At 36.3% G+C, this 17546-nt stretch overlaps 1 protein-coding gene across 1 annotated transcript in view; it reads left to right on the top strand.

The window, feature by feature from the left end:
- The window catches only part of LOC102809307 (leucine-rich PPR motif-containing protein, mitochondrial-like), a 36372-nt gene that overhangs the window by 16529 nt on the left and 2297 nt on the right, over window positions 1-17546 (top strand). The window contains exons 10-23 of the mRNA XM_085494399.1: window positions 187-353; window positions 1103-1208; window positions 1453-1560; window positions 4930-5054; window positions 5247-5337; window positions 5847-5916; window positions 6713-6765; window positions 7645-7751; window positions 12978-13109; window positions 13699-13829; window positions 14267-14352; window positions 15047-15248; window positions 15684-15808; window positions 16602-16708. Coding sequence (XP_085350525.1) covers window positions 187-353; window positions 1103-1208; window positions 1453-1560; window positions 4930-5054; window positions 5247-5337; window positions 5847-5916; window positions 6713-6765; window positions 7645-7751; window positions 12978-13109; window positions 13699-13829; window positions 14267-14352; window positions 15047-15248; window positions 15684-15808; window positions 16602-16708 — 1610 coding nt within the window. The remainder of the gene's footprint in view (window positions 1-186; window positions 354-1102; window positions 1209-1452; window positions 1561-4929; window positions 5055-5246; window positions 5338-5846; window positions 5917-6712; window positions 6766-7644; window positions 7752-12977; window positions 13110-13698; window positions 13830-14266; window positions 14353-15046; window positions 15249-15683; window positions 15809-16601; window positions 16709-17546) is intronic.

The following is a 17546-nucleotide window of genomic DNA, read 5'->3' as shown; positions in this document are numbered from 1 at the left end:
TATAATATTTTGACCTTAGACACAGCTCTGTCATTTACCTAAGCATATGCACTACTAATAGAGTAAATACAGTAATCAATATTTGAAACGGGTACTGTAACAAGCAAGAATATATCACTTTCTAGAAAATGTTCATGTTTTTTTTTCTTTTGATAGTATCATTCTACTTCTTGTTTATACTTTCAGACATTATTAATCTGTGTATTACTTTAATAACGGAGGAACACGATGACGTTGCATTTGAGATTCTGAAACCTCATCTCAAAGAGAGCCAGCAAAAGATGAACTTAGTGGAAGGGCAGGAATCTCAAAAAGCCAATTTTTTTATTCGACAGATCGTAAAACTAGAAAGAGTAAGTATTTGTATGCAATATTTGAAATGATATTGTTGAAAAAAATTAAAATTGAAAACTTTAATCAAAATCATTAATTTTCAATTAGGTTACCAATCTCTTTTTTCTTGAGACCAAATCCCCTTTGTTTTTTCTTTCAGGATTTTTGCCACTTGCCTTGGGAGTTTTTTTTCGCATGATGTCATGTTTCCCAGAATACAGTGCGATATATGCGAATAAATTATTTGATGATGATTTTGTTGAAAAAACTACCCAGGCTGCTGCATTATCCCCTTTTGCATTAAACAATAAAATACATGTAATTTGTTTTCACTATTCACAAATTAAACCTGCGCATAATTTTCACCATTCTTTTTGCAGAAACAACAATCAATTCTTGTACTCAGTGCGAAATTATGTCTGCTTGGTCGTAGAAAATTTTTTAGAGAAATCCATAAAAATGTGCATCATGTTGCTCCAACATTATGGAAAGAAATGTGTTGAGGGGGACATTTCACAGGGCCTATTTTTTTAACCACTTGATTCCAAGTGACCAGACCATGATAGATGGAACAAATTTATTAATATTAGACTAAGATGGTGATGGAATTTATGTGTTCTTACATTTATGTTATGGATGTGCAAATACAATTTAACATTGCTGTCATGAAAAAAGTATTCGGCTTTGATGAATATAGGGATGGAAAATTCTAAACCTGTATCAATTGTTGGTAGAATCGTAATCATTCTTTGCATCTTTATCTCTCCAGCCAATCGAGGAAATCAACAAATACTTACAAGAACTGAAGTCATTTAACCTTCGTATAGAACCATGTAGGTCGGCGTTACGAAGTGCGTTAGATAATAAAAATTCTGGTACGAGTAATATTCTTTGTTTTTTTGTCAGAAAAGAAAGATGAAATTCATAGACGTGATGCGTTTTGAGGGCGCTGTCTCTCAATATGCGATACTAACAAAAGGCTTGTTGCCATGGCACTGAGGTTGCTGCATATCAGTGTTAAGAGCTCAATGATAATGAACCAAATTCTTGTAGCCATGTTTTCTATTTATTGGACATGAATAATTAACGTTGATAATATTTTTTCTTTTCTCAATCCAGAGTATGCCTTTGCTCTATTGAAGAATATGAGGGACAATGGATACCCGCTAAGACCGCACTATCTGTGGCCGCTGTTGGCAGACTGCCAAAAAAATAACGACGTAAAAGGTATGCTGAGGTGGACACTGAATAAATATGTTTTACCATATATTATATACAATAAATTGTAATAAGCAGTTAATAGTGGTACAGACATTGTAAACATCACTACCAATTTAATTAGGGCTTAATTACATCTTTTTGCTTTTATCTGTTGAAAAAATGCTAAAAATCGAAAAGGAAATGATATTATTATCTTCAATATAAAAACACAATCCCACTTGTGTATTCTAATTAGTCCCCGTTCGGACGCAGTCCGAAAACGGGGACTTATGTTTTGCCCTGTGTGCGTCCGTGCGTCCGTGCGTTCGTGCGTCCGTGCGTCCGTAATCACCTGTATCTCGAACATGCATGGACCGATTGAGTTCAAACTTCACTCATACATCACACATTATATGGGACATATGCACATGCATTTTTTTCATGATCCGATTAACGATAGCCGAATAGCGGCCATTTTAAGGCCGAAAATGCATCAAAATCGCACATTTTCACCATTCCGGACCCGGATCTCAGTTATGCATGGACGGATATTGTTCAAATTTGGTACATACATTAAACATAATAGGACCTTGATGCACGTCATTTTTTTTTTCGGATCAAGTTCGAAATAGCCGACTGGCGGCCATTTTGTTTTAAAGAATTCAGTTCTGGATCCGTATCCGAGACATGTCTGGATTGATCGAGTTCAAACTTCACACACACAAGGTACATCATGTCACAAATATGTACGTGTATTTGTTTCATGATCTCATGAACGATAGCCAAATGGTGGCCGCTTTAAGACCGAAAATGCATTGAAATTGCACATTTTCACCATTCCGGACCCGGATCTCAGTTATGCATGGACGGATTTCATTCAAATTTGGTACATACATTAAACATAATAGGACCTTGATGCACGTCATTTTTTTTTCCGGATCAAGTTCGAAATGGCCGACTGGCGGCCATTTTGTTTTAAAGAATTCAGTTCTGGATCCGTATCCGAGACATGCTTGGATTGATCGAGTTCAAACTTCACACACACAAGGTACAACATGTCACAAATATGTATGTGCATTTGTTTCATGATCTCATTAACGATAGCCAAATGGCGGCCGCTTTAAGGCCGAAAATGCATTGAAATCGCACATTTTCACCATTCCGGACCCGTATCTCAGTTATGCATGGATGGATTTTGTTCAAATTTTGTACATACATTAAACATAATAGGACCTTGATGCACGTCTTTTTTTTTCCCGGATCAAGTTCGAAATGGCCGACTGGCGGCCTTTTTGTTTTAAAGAATTCACTTCTGGATCCGTATCCAAGACATGTCTGGATTGATCAAGTTCAAACTTCACACACACATGGTACATCATGTCACAAATAGATATGTGCCTTTGTTTCATGATCTGCTTAACAATAGCGAAATGATGGCCATTTTAAGGCCGAAAATGCATCAAAATCACGTATTTTCACAATTCCAGAACCGGATCTCAGTCATGCATGGATGGATTTTGTTCAGATTTAGCACAATGTGTTGTACATATGCAGGTGCATTTCAGTCATGATCTGCTTTGAATGTATATGTCACTCAAATATGAACGGAACGGGGACGTGTCATTGACAATGACTTGTTAACCCTTATATTGCTTTCCTTTCACTGCTAGAAATTTTCTATATTCCCGGATTTTATAGCATTCATTGAAAAAAAAAATGGCAAAAGTCACCAACACTTTTTGTTATTGAACCCCGAAAAATTTTCCACTGCTACAAAATATGGATATAGCCGAGATGAATGGAGAAAAAAATTGGCGTCATCAGGCAGGCTTATGTATATACACGATTTCAAGTATATAATCTGAATGTCCACATTGAATAGCAACCCTGAGAATAGCGAAGATACGTTATATACAAGAGTATTTTTTAGCTCCGCTGTCGACTTTGTCGAGCGGAGCTTATCATATGAGTGATTGTTCGTCGTCGTCGTCCGTGTCAATGTTTTACTTTTTCGACTTCTTCTTGAAAACTGAATGCTTTGATACTTGGTGTATATGTACCTTGGGTAGACCTCTCTTAGGTTTGTTCATTTCATGTTGATATCTTCAATTCTCTAATTTTGGTGAATATTTTTGTCATTTTTGGTAAAAAGTGATATTTTCGACTTCTTGTTAAAAACCGCAAGTGCAATTTCTTTGATATTACATATATAGGTACTACATGTGGACCTCTCTCAGATTTGTTCATTTTGTAATGATATCTTTAATTCTCTAATTTTGGTGAATATTTTTATCATTTTTGGTAAAAAGTGATATTTTCGACTTCTTGTTAAAAACCGCAAGTCCAATTGCTTTGATTCTATACATATATAGGTACTACATGTGAACCTCTCTCAGATTTGTTCATTTCGTGATGATATCTTCAATTCTCTAATTTTGGTGAATATTTTTGTAATTTTTGGTAAAAAGTGATATTTTCGATTTCTTGTTAAAAACCACAAGTCCGATTGCTTTGATATTACATATATAGGTACTACATGTGGACCTCTCTCAGATTTGTTCATTTTGTGATGATGTCTTCAATTCTCTAATTTTGGTGAATATTTTTGTCATTTTTGGTAAAAAGTGATATTTTCGACTTCTTGTAAAAAACCAATAGTCTGATTGCTTTGATATTACATATATATAGGTACTACATGTGGACCTCTCTCAGATTTGTTCATTTTGTGATGGTATCTTCTCTAACTTTGGTGAATATTTTGGTCTTTTTTCGTAGAAAGTGATATTTTCGACTTCTTGTTAAAAACTGTAAGTTCGATTGCTTTGATACTATACATATTGTTCATTTTCTAATGATGTCTTCAGTTCTTTAATTGAAATGTGCATTGCTAACAGCGGAGCTATCTCAGCCGATAGGCTGCTTGTTTAAATTGATATGACCAGATTGTTACCATTAAAAATAGTATCTTGGAACATATTTTTCCTTAATATTGGTAACCTTAAAAAATGGACAAATTAATGGTAAATGGTATTCGTCTTCAATTTCAGAATAATTGCATAAAAGGACAGACTCTATCACTTCTTATGATACCATTAACTTAATAATTATTTGGCATCAGTTGCATTGTAGTCATACAGATCTTCTCGCCCAAATTTTCTTGCATATTTTCTTATATATTCTTTAATATTTCTGGAAATTAACTATAATTTTGGAGCCAACAGACAACATTTGAGTCAATTTCCAGTTTTTACTCAAAACATTTCACTATTTTTGTCGCAATTTTCTGAAGCATAGTGTGCAGACTATAAACAGTACTAATTTGTGATGGAATGAGGGAACTGGTGATGAAAAGCTTTAATAATATAAATCTTTGACATTTTTTCTTTCTTACATCAGGTTTGTCTGATATCGAGAATAAGGCTCGTGAGATGTATATAGCGTTCAGTATGGATTCGTATCAACTCTACATTTTCCCAACACTCGGAGGGGGTGAAGCCACAGAATTGATGCAAAAAATGAAAGTACGTAGAAAAGTCATCTTGCAAATGTTTACAGCCATTTTAATATTACTTCATTAAATAGCTTTCGGGTATAATATATGAATGATTCTGTTGACGATCGTGGATAAACTGATATAGATAATGATGAAGGGCTGATTATTAACTGGTCTGAAGGGAACATTATTAATGGTCCTCATCTTAACTATTCTGTAGGATCTGAATATGTCAGTCGACAAATTAACAGTTGCAAGTCTCATCAAATGGGAAATATCAAAGCAGAGAATCAAGAATATTCCAAGTCTATGTACGTATATGAATTTGTTTTCTGTCTTGTAGGGAGTGATAATTTATTCGCATTAGTGTTCTAGGAAACATAAATGCAAGGCATATTGAATTGATATTTTTATGTAATTTATTTTTGTTGCTATTTTCCTGGAGGTATTCTTAATCATGGCATATTTTCGATGCAAATGCTTGAAGTGCTCTATTAGTAATAAATGCACTCACTTAAATTACAGAGGTGTTTCTATGCTCAAAATAAGTAATATACATATGATTCATTGAACAACCAAGATCAAGGTCAATGAGGGCATGAATTGACCATTACTAGCACCATTATTTTGGGTCACACAGCCCTGTTACACATATAGTTCCAAACATTGGATATGGTTTCTGCTCTGTACCCTGTAGCAAGTTTGCATGAAATACAAATGGTCAAAACTCGTTGCCCGGTGCAATAAAAATACACCATGTATTCATAGTGTGAATAGTTACTGGTTCTGATTATAAATTAATCTGGGTTTTCTTTCACAGTGGATGAAATTGACGCTGCTTTACTGGAGTTTCATTTATTCGCATTTAACTTTGGACAAGTATTTGTGAGGTAAGATTATGTTTGGTTGCTGTAAATTTCATACTAAATGTGGATATTGTAAATATAGAAGCCAGTTTACAATCAAATGGTTTTAAGTTAGCCCATCATACACCTCACTTTGCATGATCTGTTGATTTTTCCCACACTGGTAACTTTTGAAAGCAACAATAAAAAGTCTAGGATTCTCCTATGACAACAATGGAAGCTGCAATTGCATAAGACGCTCCCAGCAACATGAAGTTTTGGTTTCTGTGAAAAAACAAATTTCAACTATCTAGATGATTTCTAATGTGACAGTTCTATCACACGGAGCCACAACATGAGAAGATAAATAATGCTATCGTTAATTTTTTTATCGAATCTTGCTACTAGTATTGTGAAATTTGTATTTGGAGCCGCATCCCTAATAAAAGCTGTGCCCATTCTTTTTGAACAATTGAAAACAAAAATTCACATTTCTCATATGTGTAGAGATGCTCTAATAGAAGCCACATCCCCTCTGTGGCGTTGTACCATTTTAATAGAAGCCGTGGCTTCTAATACAAATTTTAATGTACTTTACAACCTTTTTACCATCAGTTCCCTCTTTTCATCAAAAATCCACAAAATAGTTCTGTTCATAGCCTGCACTTTCCTTCGGACGATTGGGACAAAAATAGCCAAATTTTTTGAGTGAAAACTGAAAAATGACTCAAATTTTGTCTGTTGGCTCCAAAATTAGTGTTCATTTCCAGAAATATTGAATAATCTAAGAAAAAAAGTGCAGAAAATAATAATGTGAATATATATGCTTTGCTTCTGCTAGGAAACCTGATGTTGAATTCATAACAAAATTGGTATGTCATGACAAGTTAAAAGGTGAGGGAAATAGCAAACAATGATTACTTTTTATTGAAATTGAAAACTTTACCAAAATCATTCTCAATTAGGTTAACCATGAACCTCTTTTTGCTTGAGACCTGCCCCTTTGTTTCTTTCTTTCAGGATTTTTGTCACTTTCCTAGGGAGTTCTCTTTTGCATGTTGTCACGTTTCCCAGAATACAATGCGATCTTCTTACTTTTCCATGCAAGAATATTTTCATCTGTGAAATTTTTACAGAAAAATTATCTTTTGAGGCTTCCAGCTCATTTCATCAAAATGTTCTTAATGAATCCGCTGATGCATAATTGTGATTTGTGGTGGTCTGTCACATCATCGAAGCAAATTAGGATTAAAATACATGTATTTTGTCTCGTTCGTGAATATTGATAACACTTCAAAATAATCTGTAATTTTTTAAAATATTGATTGATAGCTTTATTTTTATTTTAAAAATAAATTGTTTAGATAAGATTTGACATTAAATTATATAGCATGGTGTTGACATATGGTGAACAGCACATCGAAAAGGTTCACCACGTCCAAAATTGTAATTTTTGAAGGATTTTCAAAATTTATTGATGCAAATGTTTTTTGTTCTCAAAAATGTTGGTTTTCTGGAATTTTAATATTGGCTTTAAAGAGTACAATCACCAGGATGAACTAACTTTGAACTTTGTGAAAATTATCCCTTAATTTTGGCAAAAAAAAATGATAGCACAAAAATGATATATGCTGAAATTTGATGTAGTTCTATTGCATGCTCATAGTGTAAGCAAGAAAATTTGTATTAAGTTGCTTGCGAATGCTTTTTAGTTAGAGTTGATTTGTATTGTTATGTTATGTAACTTGGAACTGTTTATTTTTTCTTTTGTAGCATACATCGGTTTCTTTTTAGACCAGTTATTGAGGCAAATTGGACGCCAGGAAACACCAAAACTAAGCAAGCCTTTAGAAGATTTATTCACAGCATTGAACGAACAGGTATATAGTGTTTTCTAGTGTGTGTAACTAAATCATTGTTTATGACACAACAGATAAAGAGATAAGAAACACGTTTATTTGGCAAAACAGGGGGGGCACGCTGCTGGGACCATACAAACAGTCTGAAATGCATAGCTGAAATCTGCCTAACAATGAGTGCTACCTAACTTGCCTAGACTAGTCCCACAGCGAGCCCCCCAGTGAGACGGTTAGCAGTGTCAAACTACTACCGCAGAAAAGATATAGTAAAGTACAGCAAATCTGAAAAGCTCAAAAAACAGTCTGCAAAAACAGTAAATACTGACTTGTAAAACGTTAGCATTAATGTTAGTATATTAATATGAGAAATGAACAGCGGAAGCTGTAGGTCGATTATTGTAGCTGAAAGCTACGTGAAGTAAGTAGGTTATGTAGCTGTGAGCTACGTGAGGTAACAGTGTTATCGATAGAAGCTGCGAAAGCTGCAACTATCTGGCAGAGGACAGCGGAAGCTGTCCGGAACTGGTAGAAAACAGCGGAGGCTGTAAACTACGATGTGTTTAGTAAATGAATATTAATAATAAATACATATGAATAAAATATATAAATAATAATTTAAAAAGCTGGAAACCAAATCTTGGGGGAGAAAGAGTATATGGTAAATATACGAAGCCCCCAAATGAAATGACCCCAAGATAGAGGAATTTATAATGAATTAGATTAGAAACTACTGACTAATGTAGAATGTGCAGATCTGACTGACATCCCTGAAGTATGAATGTACCTCAAGTAGCTATCTGAAGACCATCTGCCTAGTGCCTTAATCATGTGATCTTGGATACCGGCATTTGCTGCAGACGTAGCTGCCCCTATACGGAAGGAATGGCCTGTAAATTGAAATGAACTGAGACCCAATGAGCAGACAAGTCTGCATAAATACTGTAGGAAAACAGAACGCGTCAGTGGTAAGTTGTCTTCAGTTACAAACAGAGGGTCCCCTAAACTAGGTCTAGGACGCAAAGCCACTCTGAGAGACAAATATCGCTTCAGACTCTGTACTGGACACATGCGGTCATTTCTGAATAATCTAATTACCACTCCTTCACGAAATTGATCTGACTTTGATGACTTCAACCGTAGAAAAACTTGAGCATCACCTTGAAAACTGACATCCTCAATACATAAATGAAATTCTCTATTAAACGCTCCATAGGACCTGACGGTGAATTCACCGCAGCGCAGGAAACCGAAAAAAGCTACTAACACAACAGTTTGCATGAGGATATCAATGAACTGGGTAAATACTCCTAACTCAAGAGTATTAAACATTAAATAAATAATATCTGCTGTGAAAGCACAGCGTGGCCTAGTGCCTCGTCCCTAATTACGTTTAATCGCTCTGAGTAACAAATTTACCCGTACTAATGGCACACCGACAGTTACCTGCCATGGATTAGGTACACCTGCTTCAATGTATCTGAAACGAATTCCAGCAAGGTATAGTCTTATCGTAGATTCTTTGAGTTGTAGATATTTGTAACAATGTGTAATAAAAAGTAGTAATAAGTCCTCTGATACTGCTGGTAAATTACCGAAAGAGCATGACTCAGCGTGCATGTTCACAAAACGAATGAAAAGGTTTAAACCTGAGTTATAAGCTTGCCTTGTACTAGGCGCTAATGTACAACTCCACAGTTCACGCATATTTTGCCCTAAATCTGCATTACTTCGTAATATGGTGGACACTGTGTCTTGTGCTTGTGTGCTTCTGGTGCAAGGTGCCTGAATTCCTGAAACTGGAAACGAGATAATGCATCAGCTACAGTGTTCTGTCTTCCCGGAATGAATTGTGCAAGAACAATAAAATTGTGCTGCATGGCGGTCAGTGTCAGTCGACGTAGTAGAGTATTTATAGCATGACAGTGAGATGATGCCCTTCCCTTTTTGATGACTTGAACTGTGGCTTGATTGTCGCAGTTAAAACGAATACGTTGCTGAGACCAGAACTTTCTCCATAACATTGAAGCCACAACAATGGGATACAACTCAAGGAATGCCATTGACCAATCATCTCGTTGCTCTATCATCAACTGTGAAGGCCAAACCTCACAGAACCAGTGTCCCTGGAAATAACCTCCAAACCCTTTAGTTGATGAGGCATCTGTGAAAATGTGGAGGTCAGAAGCACTAATTATGTCACTGTTCAGAAATAAGTGGATACCATTCCAAGATTCCAAAAATAGCCCCCACATACGCAACTCTAAACGGCAAGCTTTATTCAATGTGACGTGGTGATGTAACTTAGATACAGAGGAAGCTAGTCTCAGCATATAAGTGATGAATGATCTTCCTGGCAGGATCACCCTAGCCGCGAAGTTAAGATGACCCAGCAAAGAAAGTAATTGTCGTTTGGTGATTGTTTTCTGTGAAGAAAATTCAGAAATCTTAGCAATAGTTCTGATTTTCTTGTTATCAGGTAGGTAGGCAAGCATGTCCTTAGAATTAATCATGAGTCCTAAATACTCAATTTCTTGTACTGGGCCGAGAGTCTTGTGCATTGCCAAGGGAATGTTTAACGATTTGAAAATCATTGTCATTATAGCCATCGAACGAGCAGCAGTCTCTTCCAACTTGTCCACAGTAAGAAAGTCATCTAGCAAATGTAGGATAAATTTCACTTGAAATCGGTGCTCTGCTATCCAACAGATAGCTTGTGACAATGTATCAAAAATTTTCGGACTTGATCTGGCCCTGAATACCAAACGGACGAAAAAATAATAACTATTTTTCCATTTAACACCATGTAAGTGCCATACTGATGGGTGTAGAGGTAACTGCTTGAAGGCATCAGCGATATCGAATTTGCACATGAATGCATTGCCATCTAATCGTTTAACTTCTTCAAAGTCATCATCAATTCTGGTGTATGACATAGAATACGCGTCCTTGTCAATGAGCTCATTAAGACTAGGCACTTGTGGTTTATCATGTGGTGCAGACATGTCCACAATCAGTCGCAGTTTCTTGGAATATTTGCCCTCAACCAGACCCAAAGGATTAATCCGGTAAACTGGAAATGGAGGTGAATCAAAAGGACCGATTACATATCCTTTGTCTAACTCAGTCTGCAATAAACGTGTAACAGGTTCCGGATTTCTCTGAGCAGACAAATTGTTCAAGCATTCATAGGAAACAGTTGGTGCATCCTCAATGCCAGTCTTAAAGCCATGACGAAGGCCTGAACATAATTGGCTGACAAACTGGAAATGGAGGTGAATCAAAAGGACCGATTACATATCCTTTGTCTAACTCAGTCTGCAATAAACGTGTAACAGGTTCCGGATTTCTCTGAGCAGACAAATTGTTCAAGCATTCATAGGAAACAGTTGGTGCATCCTCAATGCCAGTCTTAAAGCCATGACGAAGGCCTGAACATAATTGGCTGACAAAGTCTGAATCTGGGTGATTAGTCAAATATTCTTCCAATAAATCAACTTTAACCGGTGTGCTAGGTGTAGGCAGTCACTGAGTGGTACCAGGATTAACAGCAATGGATTTAGGAGCCCTGGCTGCATTGAATGACCTGGGGCAACTATATACTGGGTGGCTGGATTTGCATGAAGTACAGGCATGCAAAAAAGGGCATGGATATCTAGAACACCCTTTACCGTCAGTATTATAGTTATTACACACTTCTTTACCATTTAAATAAGTCTTGGGGCGTCCTCTAACGTCGACAGTTGAATTAGCCTGTTGTTGGTTGGGTGTAAAGAATTGCTTACGTGGACAAAAGTCTGACGAATGAATTGTACTACCACAAATTGAGCACGCATTAGCTTTACGTCCGGCGGTGAGGCGCATAAAAATATCCGCATCTCGGATCGACCAGTCAATTTTGATGTTTCTTTGCAGTAACCAAGCTGCTGCACGAGTGGCAAATTCGACATGGTACTCGTAGAATAGGCTACCCCCGAAGCTAATGGCCATGTCCGTTATGTCGTCTCGGTAACAGTCTAGTTCTTCACGTCTATGTGGGAAAACTTCACATATAATGGATTTATATCTGCCAAACGCAACCAAGAACTCGTTATGAGTTAACACTTTGTTGAGTCGGGGATCGGGATTACCCTTCAGTCGTATTTCATTTCCCATGGCGTCCAAAATAGAACGACTCTCTATACTTTCATGTGCGGGTATCAGTAACGTTGCTAGGTTGACATATTTACCTTGGGTTATATTGTTCCTCATAGCATCAGTAACTGCAACAATTCTTGGCAGGTCGTGTGACGCAATCCCAAATCTCCTCCTCGCAGGTGGTGTAAAATCTGAGGCGTAAGGAGGTCCATAAACAGGCGTGCTTGTAGGCCCACGATCAGTGTGAACACAATCGACCCCACACGATGGGGCGGCTGCCATGTTTCCCGCCTGTCTGGTATCCGATGTTTGATTTGAGTTGCGACAGCGTGCTGGTTGAAATAAATCCATTTCACCTGAAAATAAATTGTCCGTGTTGAAAGTCGTAGATCCCCTGTTTACACCAGTTGATTCCTGCTCGGGCAGAGTTGGGGGTTCGGGATCTGAATCTAATTCTGTCGCAGCATTCGTCACGCTAATGTTGGTAGCGTATGGGCCCCTTTGTTGCTGGCTATTTAGCTTGTACAAGTTGATCGCTTCTTTCTTGCTCATGGTAGTCGGTAAGAGTATGCCAATGTCCTGAAGTTTTTGTCGAATTTGACGTACTGTCCAATTTTTGGGGTTTGTGGTGTCCAAGGCTCGCAAATTCGATGTTCTCGACGTTGATGCGTTGATTCCGTCGTTAGTTGTCCTTGATGTATTGGGTGATGAAATCATCCGGCCACGGCCTCTGGAATTTCTTCCCCGTCTCCGAAGAGAGTTTTCATCTCTGACTGGACTTGGTATTGGCGAAGGAGCACGGCGTTTCCGGCTTCGACTCCTGCCTCTATCAGTGGTAGAACTTTCCATTACAGAAGCGAAAGTATATAAAATACAAGAAGTCAAATAGACTGCTTCAAGCACGTGAACAGCTTGAAGAAATTGTTGACGTAGCAACATAAAGACGCTCATAAATATGCAAATAGTTGTGTCAATAAATATCGTCTAATATAAACATTAGACTCCCAAAAATATCCAACCTTGACAGAATTATTAAAAAAATAATTAAATCTATATTAACAGTTAAATCATGCAATTAAACTTTACCAGTGGTTTAATGTTGTTTACCACCAGGGAGTGAAAATCACAAATCACAATTTACGTCAGATTAGCAGTAGTCTGGATCATCTTGGATTAAGTGATCTCAAAGATAAAGCAAAGCAGCTGATGTTTCCTTGGATGAGTGAACTTGCCAGTGATGGTCAGGTATGGTCGTCAATTAGAAAATCCTAATTTATTGGTAATGGCCATCGAACAGCCATTTTAATATTGCACGTACTTGACTTTATTAGATTGCCATGTCAAAATGGATCAGGCAACTGAAATAAGTTTTTTGCGTTACATTTCTGCTGCTTATAGTCAAAATAGGGTTCCATATTGTACATTCTTATTACCACCGCTATACTTGACAATATGGTCATTTTAGACCAGAGGTTTTCGATTTTGCAAATGATTATGTACATTCAACCTTGACCGAACTCCACAGAGGTGGCAAGTCAGTCAACTTCAAGTATGGATGTGCAATGATAATGTATTGTTTAATTATGTTTCCCAAAATGGGATACAATATGCTATATATGAAAAATCATCAAAATCAAGCATTTATGGATGAATTTTTGTTCAAACTTTGTACTGGTATATTCGTTGGACATAATGGGACTTTTATGAACATATTTTTGTTTTTCAGATCAGATTTAAAATGGCCAATTGGCAGTTATTTTTTAGTTTAATTAATGCAGTTCTAGTCATGTTTGATACATTTATGGTAATATTTTTTCCCCACTAAATTATGCAGCTAAGTTATGATAGAACATTCCGTGACTACCGACAAATGAGATACATCGCACATAGCGGCGGTGGCGCCGAGCTGATGAATTTAGCAGCTAAGATAGAACGTGGAGAAGAAGTTGATTTCAAGACGGAAATGTGAGTGAAAATGGATAAATCTGATCATATTCAAATCTACATTTGAATATTATTATTTTTTTTACCATTTTTTTTTTCTAGCAGTTGTAGCGCATACTCTCACGTAAATGACAGAGGCGTTTCTATGGTTTAAATAATAGTCATATTTTCATGAATCTAGTGTGCAGTAATTATCATTTTGGGTTCATGTGTACTTCTGTGATATAATATTTACCATTTAATAATAGAGAAGTAATTTGAGGGTTAAAATAGAATGGAAATTGTTCTCCAATTCCATATATGTGTTAAGTGGACTTTCGAAAACACATCCGCAGATCATTCACCATGGCAACTATCCTCAAGCTGAAATCACCCCTCTGTTCATTGAGCTTTTATAATTAAATATATCATTAACTAAATTAACTTTTCATTCAATGAAATTTCTTTTATTTTTGCAGAGAAAACTGGCATCCACAGTACAGATTGGCAACATCAAATTGTCTTAATATAGTTAAGTTATTAACAGTGAAAGAAAGAATTGAAGGTACGCACATGCACTGTTTTGAACTTGTGTGGTCTGTGTATGCATGGTGGGAAGTGTCTCTTGCATACTTACTATCTATCTGTATGTTTGCTAACATTGACAGTGGTCTCAGCAAGTGTTCTTGCATTTTCATAGAGCGTTTATTCGTCAATTTGAATAGAGCAATAACCTACGGTATTTCTCATTTCATTTTTAATTTGACAAGCATCTACTGCATCCCATGATGCCATTGGTCAACAGTAAGTTTGATTGACGCACACGATGAACTCACTCGGAGTAGGCAATCTTCATCGTATATCACAAGATATGGGTATTTAAGTCGCATACGCTTTATAAGTCCTTGGTAAATACACATTATTTCAAAAGAAAGATCTAGTAGTATATGTACTATATATTCATGATTTGTTGATTCAGTGTGCAACAATTTGGAGCATGTGTTTTTTGTAGAACTTTTTTATATCGGTATATCGATTAACAACAAATTTATGTCAGAACTCAAAATGGCTAATCGTGGAACTGCCTGGCAACTGACCTGATATATCAACTACTGATAGAGGGCACTATAACAATAATGATCTTAACATAAGGAAAAAGATCTGCCTTGTTTTAGTGGTTGACATACGAACATCATTACATATGTACATGTATGTCGTCTTTTGTTGAAGTTACAAGTATTTTTTTTTTCATTGTATAGATGCCATGGATTTACTGCAAGAATTAAAAAACAGAAGTACGCAGAGTTCAAACGATATTGATTTCTTTGAACTGTTTAGCGGGCTGTCACGAGACGGCTTTATAGAAGAAGCCAAACACTTGCTTAACAAGTCTATAGAAATCAGACTCTTGAAACCTTCGACCTATGTTCTTGGTTCTCTACTCGATGGTTACTTTGAAAAGTAAGTCAGATGGTTTTCAAAATGTCCTCACCCCTTCCGGGACAGTGACATCTGTAATGTTTGGGATCCTTAATTAGCATTACTGCGCCCTCTATGGCCAATATTAGACATGAGCGATGATGTCAAGTTTTGTTCATATAATGGCGGCTACACAATAAAGTTCTGTTCGCATCTTCTTTGGTGTTTCATAGCGTGAGTACACAGCACCATCCTCCTAATCTTCTGATTTAATCTACTTTTGAATCCTGGGGAACAAAACAGAAATATTTGTGATGCAGAAACAGTGACTACAAAAAGTGCAATGTTATGCTGTGTATACAATGAGAATTATCATCTTTAGATTTTATCGTTTTCTCTGTCAGATCAGACATATTAGCTCACAGATGCCTAACACTATTATCAAATGTTGAATCAGTTTATTTTTTTTTTCACTAGGGGAGATTTGAAAGGAGCCATGGATTACATTGAGGATTGCTATGCTAGGTTTGAGATGGCTCCGAGATTTTACGATTTGTTGGTCAAATTAATTGAAGCTGGAAACACAGAACAGTTACAAACAGGTAATTCATTGTTTATTATTGTGAACAAATAATGTATTCATAATGACACAGAAAAACAAAAAGCACAAAAATGTGACTGATGTGTTAAGGCGACATAAGTACATGTAGTAGTGCCAATTCAAGGTGATTGGCCACCACAATTTGGGGATGAAGTGTTCTACCATCGTGAGCAAAATCTCAAGGCAATCGTTACAGGTCGTTTAAGTATGTTTTTAATCAGTCATCGAATAAATCTTAATAAATTTCTCATGGCAATTATTTATGTCTCCATTGATTAGACTCTATTTGAATGAAGTCTAAAATAAACAACTACTTACATGTGTAGATTTGCCTTCATGTTATTTTCATCTGTCCCCATAGACATGTCAGGATCGCTCACAACCAAATTAAATGACTGTATTTACTTTATTAGTACCGGGGGGGGGGGGGGGGTAGTGCATATATGCAAATGAATACATCATAATAAGTCATTTTAATGATCCAGTATACAATGCAATTTTTGGTTTAAATGACGTTTTTGCTTTTAAAAGACTAAATTACATGGTAGTCATGTATGAAAAATCATGACGCAAATGCATTCACAGTGCTTGAACATCACTGATCAATTGAATGCAAGGAATATTTTGGAGCAAAGTACATGTACATGTAGGTAGTCAGTTGTTCTAATCATAATCTTTGTGTTTTTCACTGTAAAGTTAGAGCCATATCTGTTATAAGCCTGGACCGTCTGATTACAATCTTAGAGTGAATGTACGTCGATGTAATATCTTGATTTCATTCATATTTTTAACAGCCATGGAGTGTGGTGTACAAATGTTGGGTAATAGGAATTCACTTTATACACTAATATTTGCTTTCCTGACAACTGGTAAATACAACCAAGCAAAGAGTATTATTGAGGTATGTTTTAATTTCTTTAAGGTAGAGGCCTAGTCATAATTTTTGACAAAATTGGTCATAAATCGCATGACAATGTTCATTAGTTTATTATGTACAATCATGAAGCTAATGTCCCATGGTACAGTGAAATAGCATTATTTTGTGTGTTACAGTTAAGGTTTTTGAGAATTGTGTTCTAATACTTCTTGAAAATTGCTATTTTTAGAACAATTCCATAGAACACAATGTTAAAGAAAAATTGCATTTCTTGACACTTTTTAAAACCCAGATTTTTTAAATAATTCAGAACAACAAATAGTACTCCATCATTAACAATATATAATTTGTTCAGCCTATGTCACCAGGCTAGATTTTGAGATATTGCATAATATCTCTGCCATAGGAACCTGTGGTAAAAGTGTTATATTAGTGTCAAAATGGCGATTTTACACTAAAATACAACCATCAATTTCTCGAAAAAAAGGCTGGTGACCTCCAACTTTTTTTAGGTCAATATCCTTATATTGCCTTGGAGTACAATTTATTGCAAAATGAATAAATTCTGGGTTTTTTAATTTATGAGTAGGCTTCTAGCTTAAGGAGGTCTGGGATGGAGGGGGGAGGGGGCTGATTTGCTATATTACATCATTGCTGCTCATTATCAGATGATAGAATACTATTCCAACTCTACTACCCTGAATCTGAACATTTTGAAATGAACAGAGTTACAGCATAAAATTGAAGCACACTGAATCATTTAAGCAATCTCAAACAAAGCACATGTGTTCACGATCAACTTGAGTGTAGAATGATATACATATGAATGTTCAAGGGACATTGTGCTCTTGGCTGAGTTCCG

Source organism: Saccoglossus kowalevskii, chromosome 2 (genome assembly GCF_978046115.1).
Source record: "Saccoglossus kowalevskii chromosome 2, keSacKowa6.1, whole genome shotgun sequence".
In the NCBI taxonomy this organism is placed as follows: Eukaryota; Metazoa; Hemichordata; class Enteropneusta; family Harrimaniidae; genus Saccoglossus; species Saccoglossus kowalevskii.
Note: the sequence above shows the minus strand (reverse complement) of the source record. Positions and strands in the feature narration are given on the sequence as shown.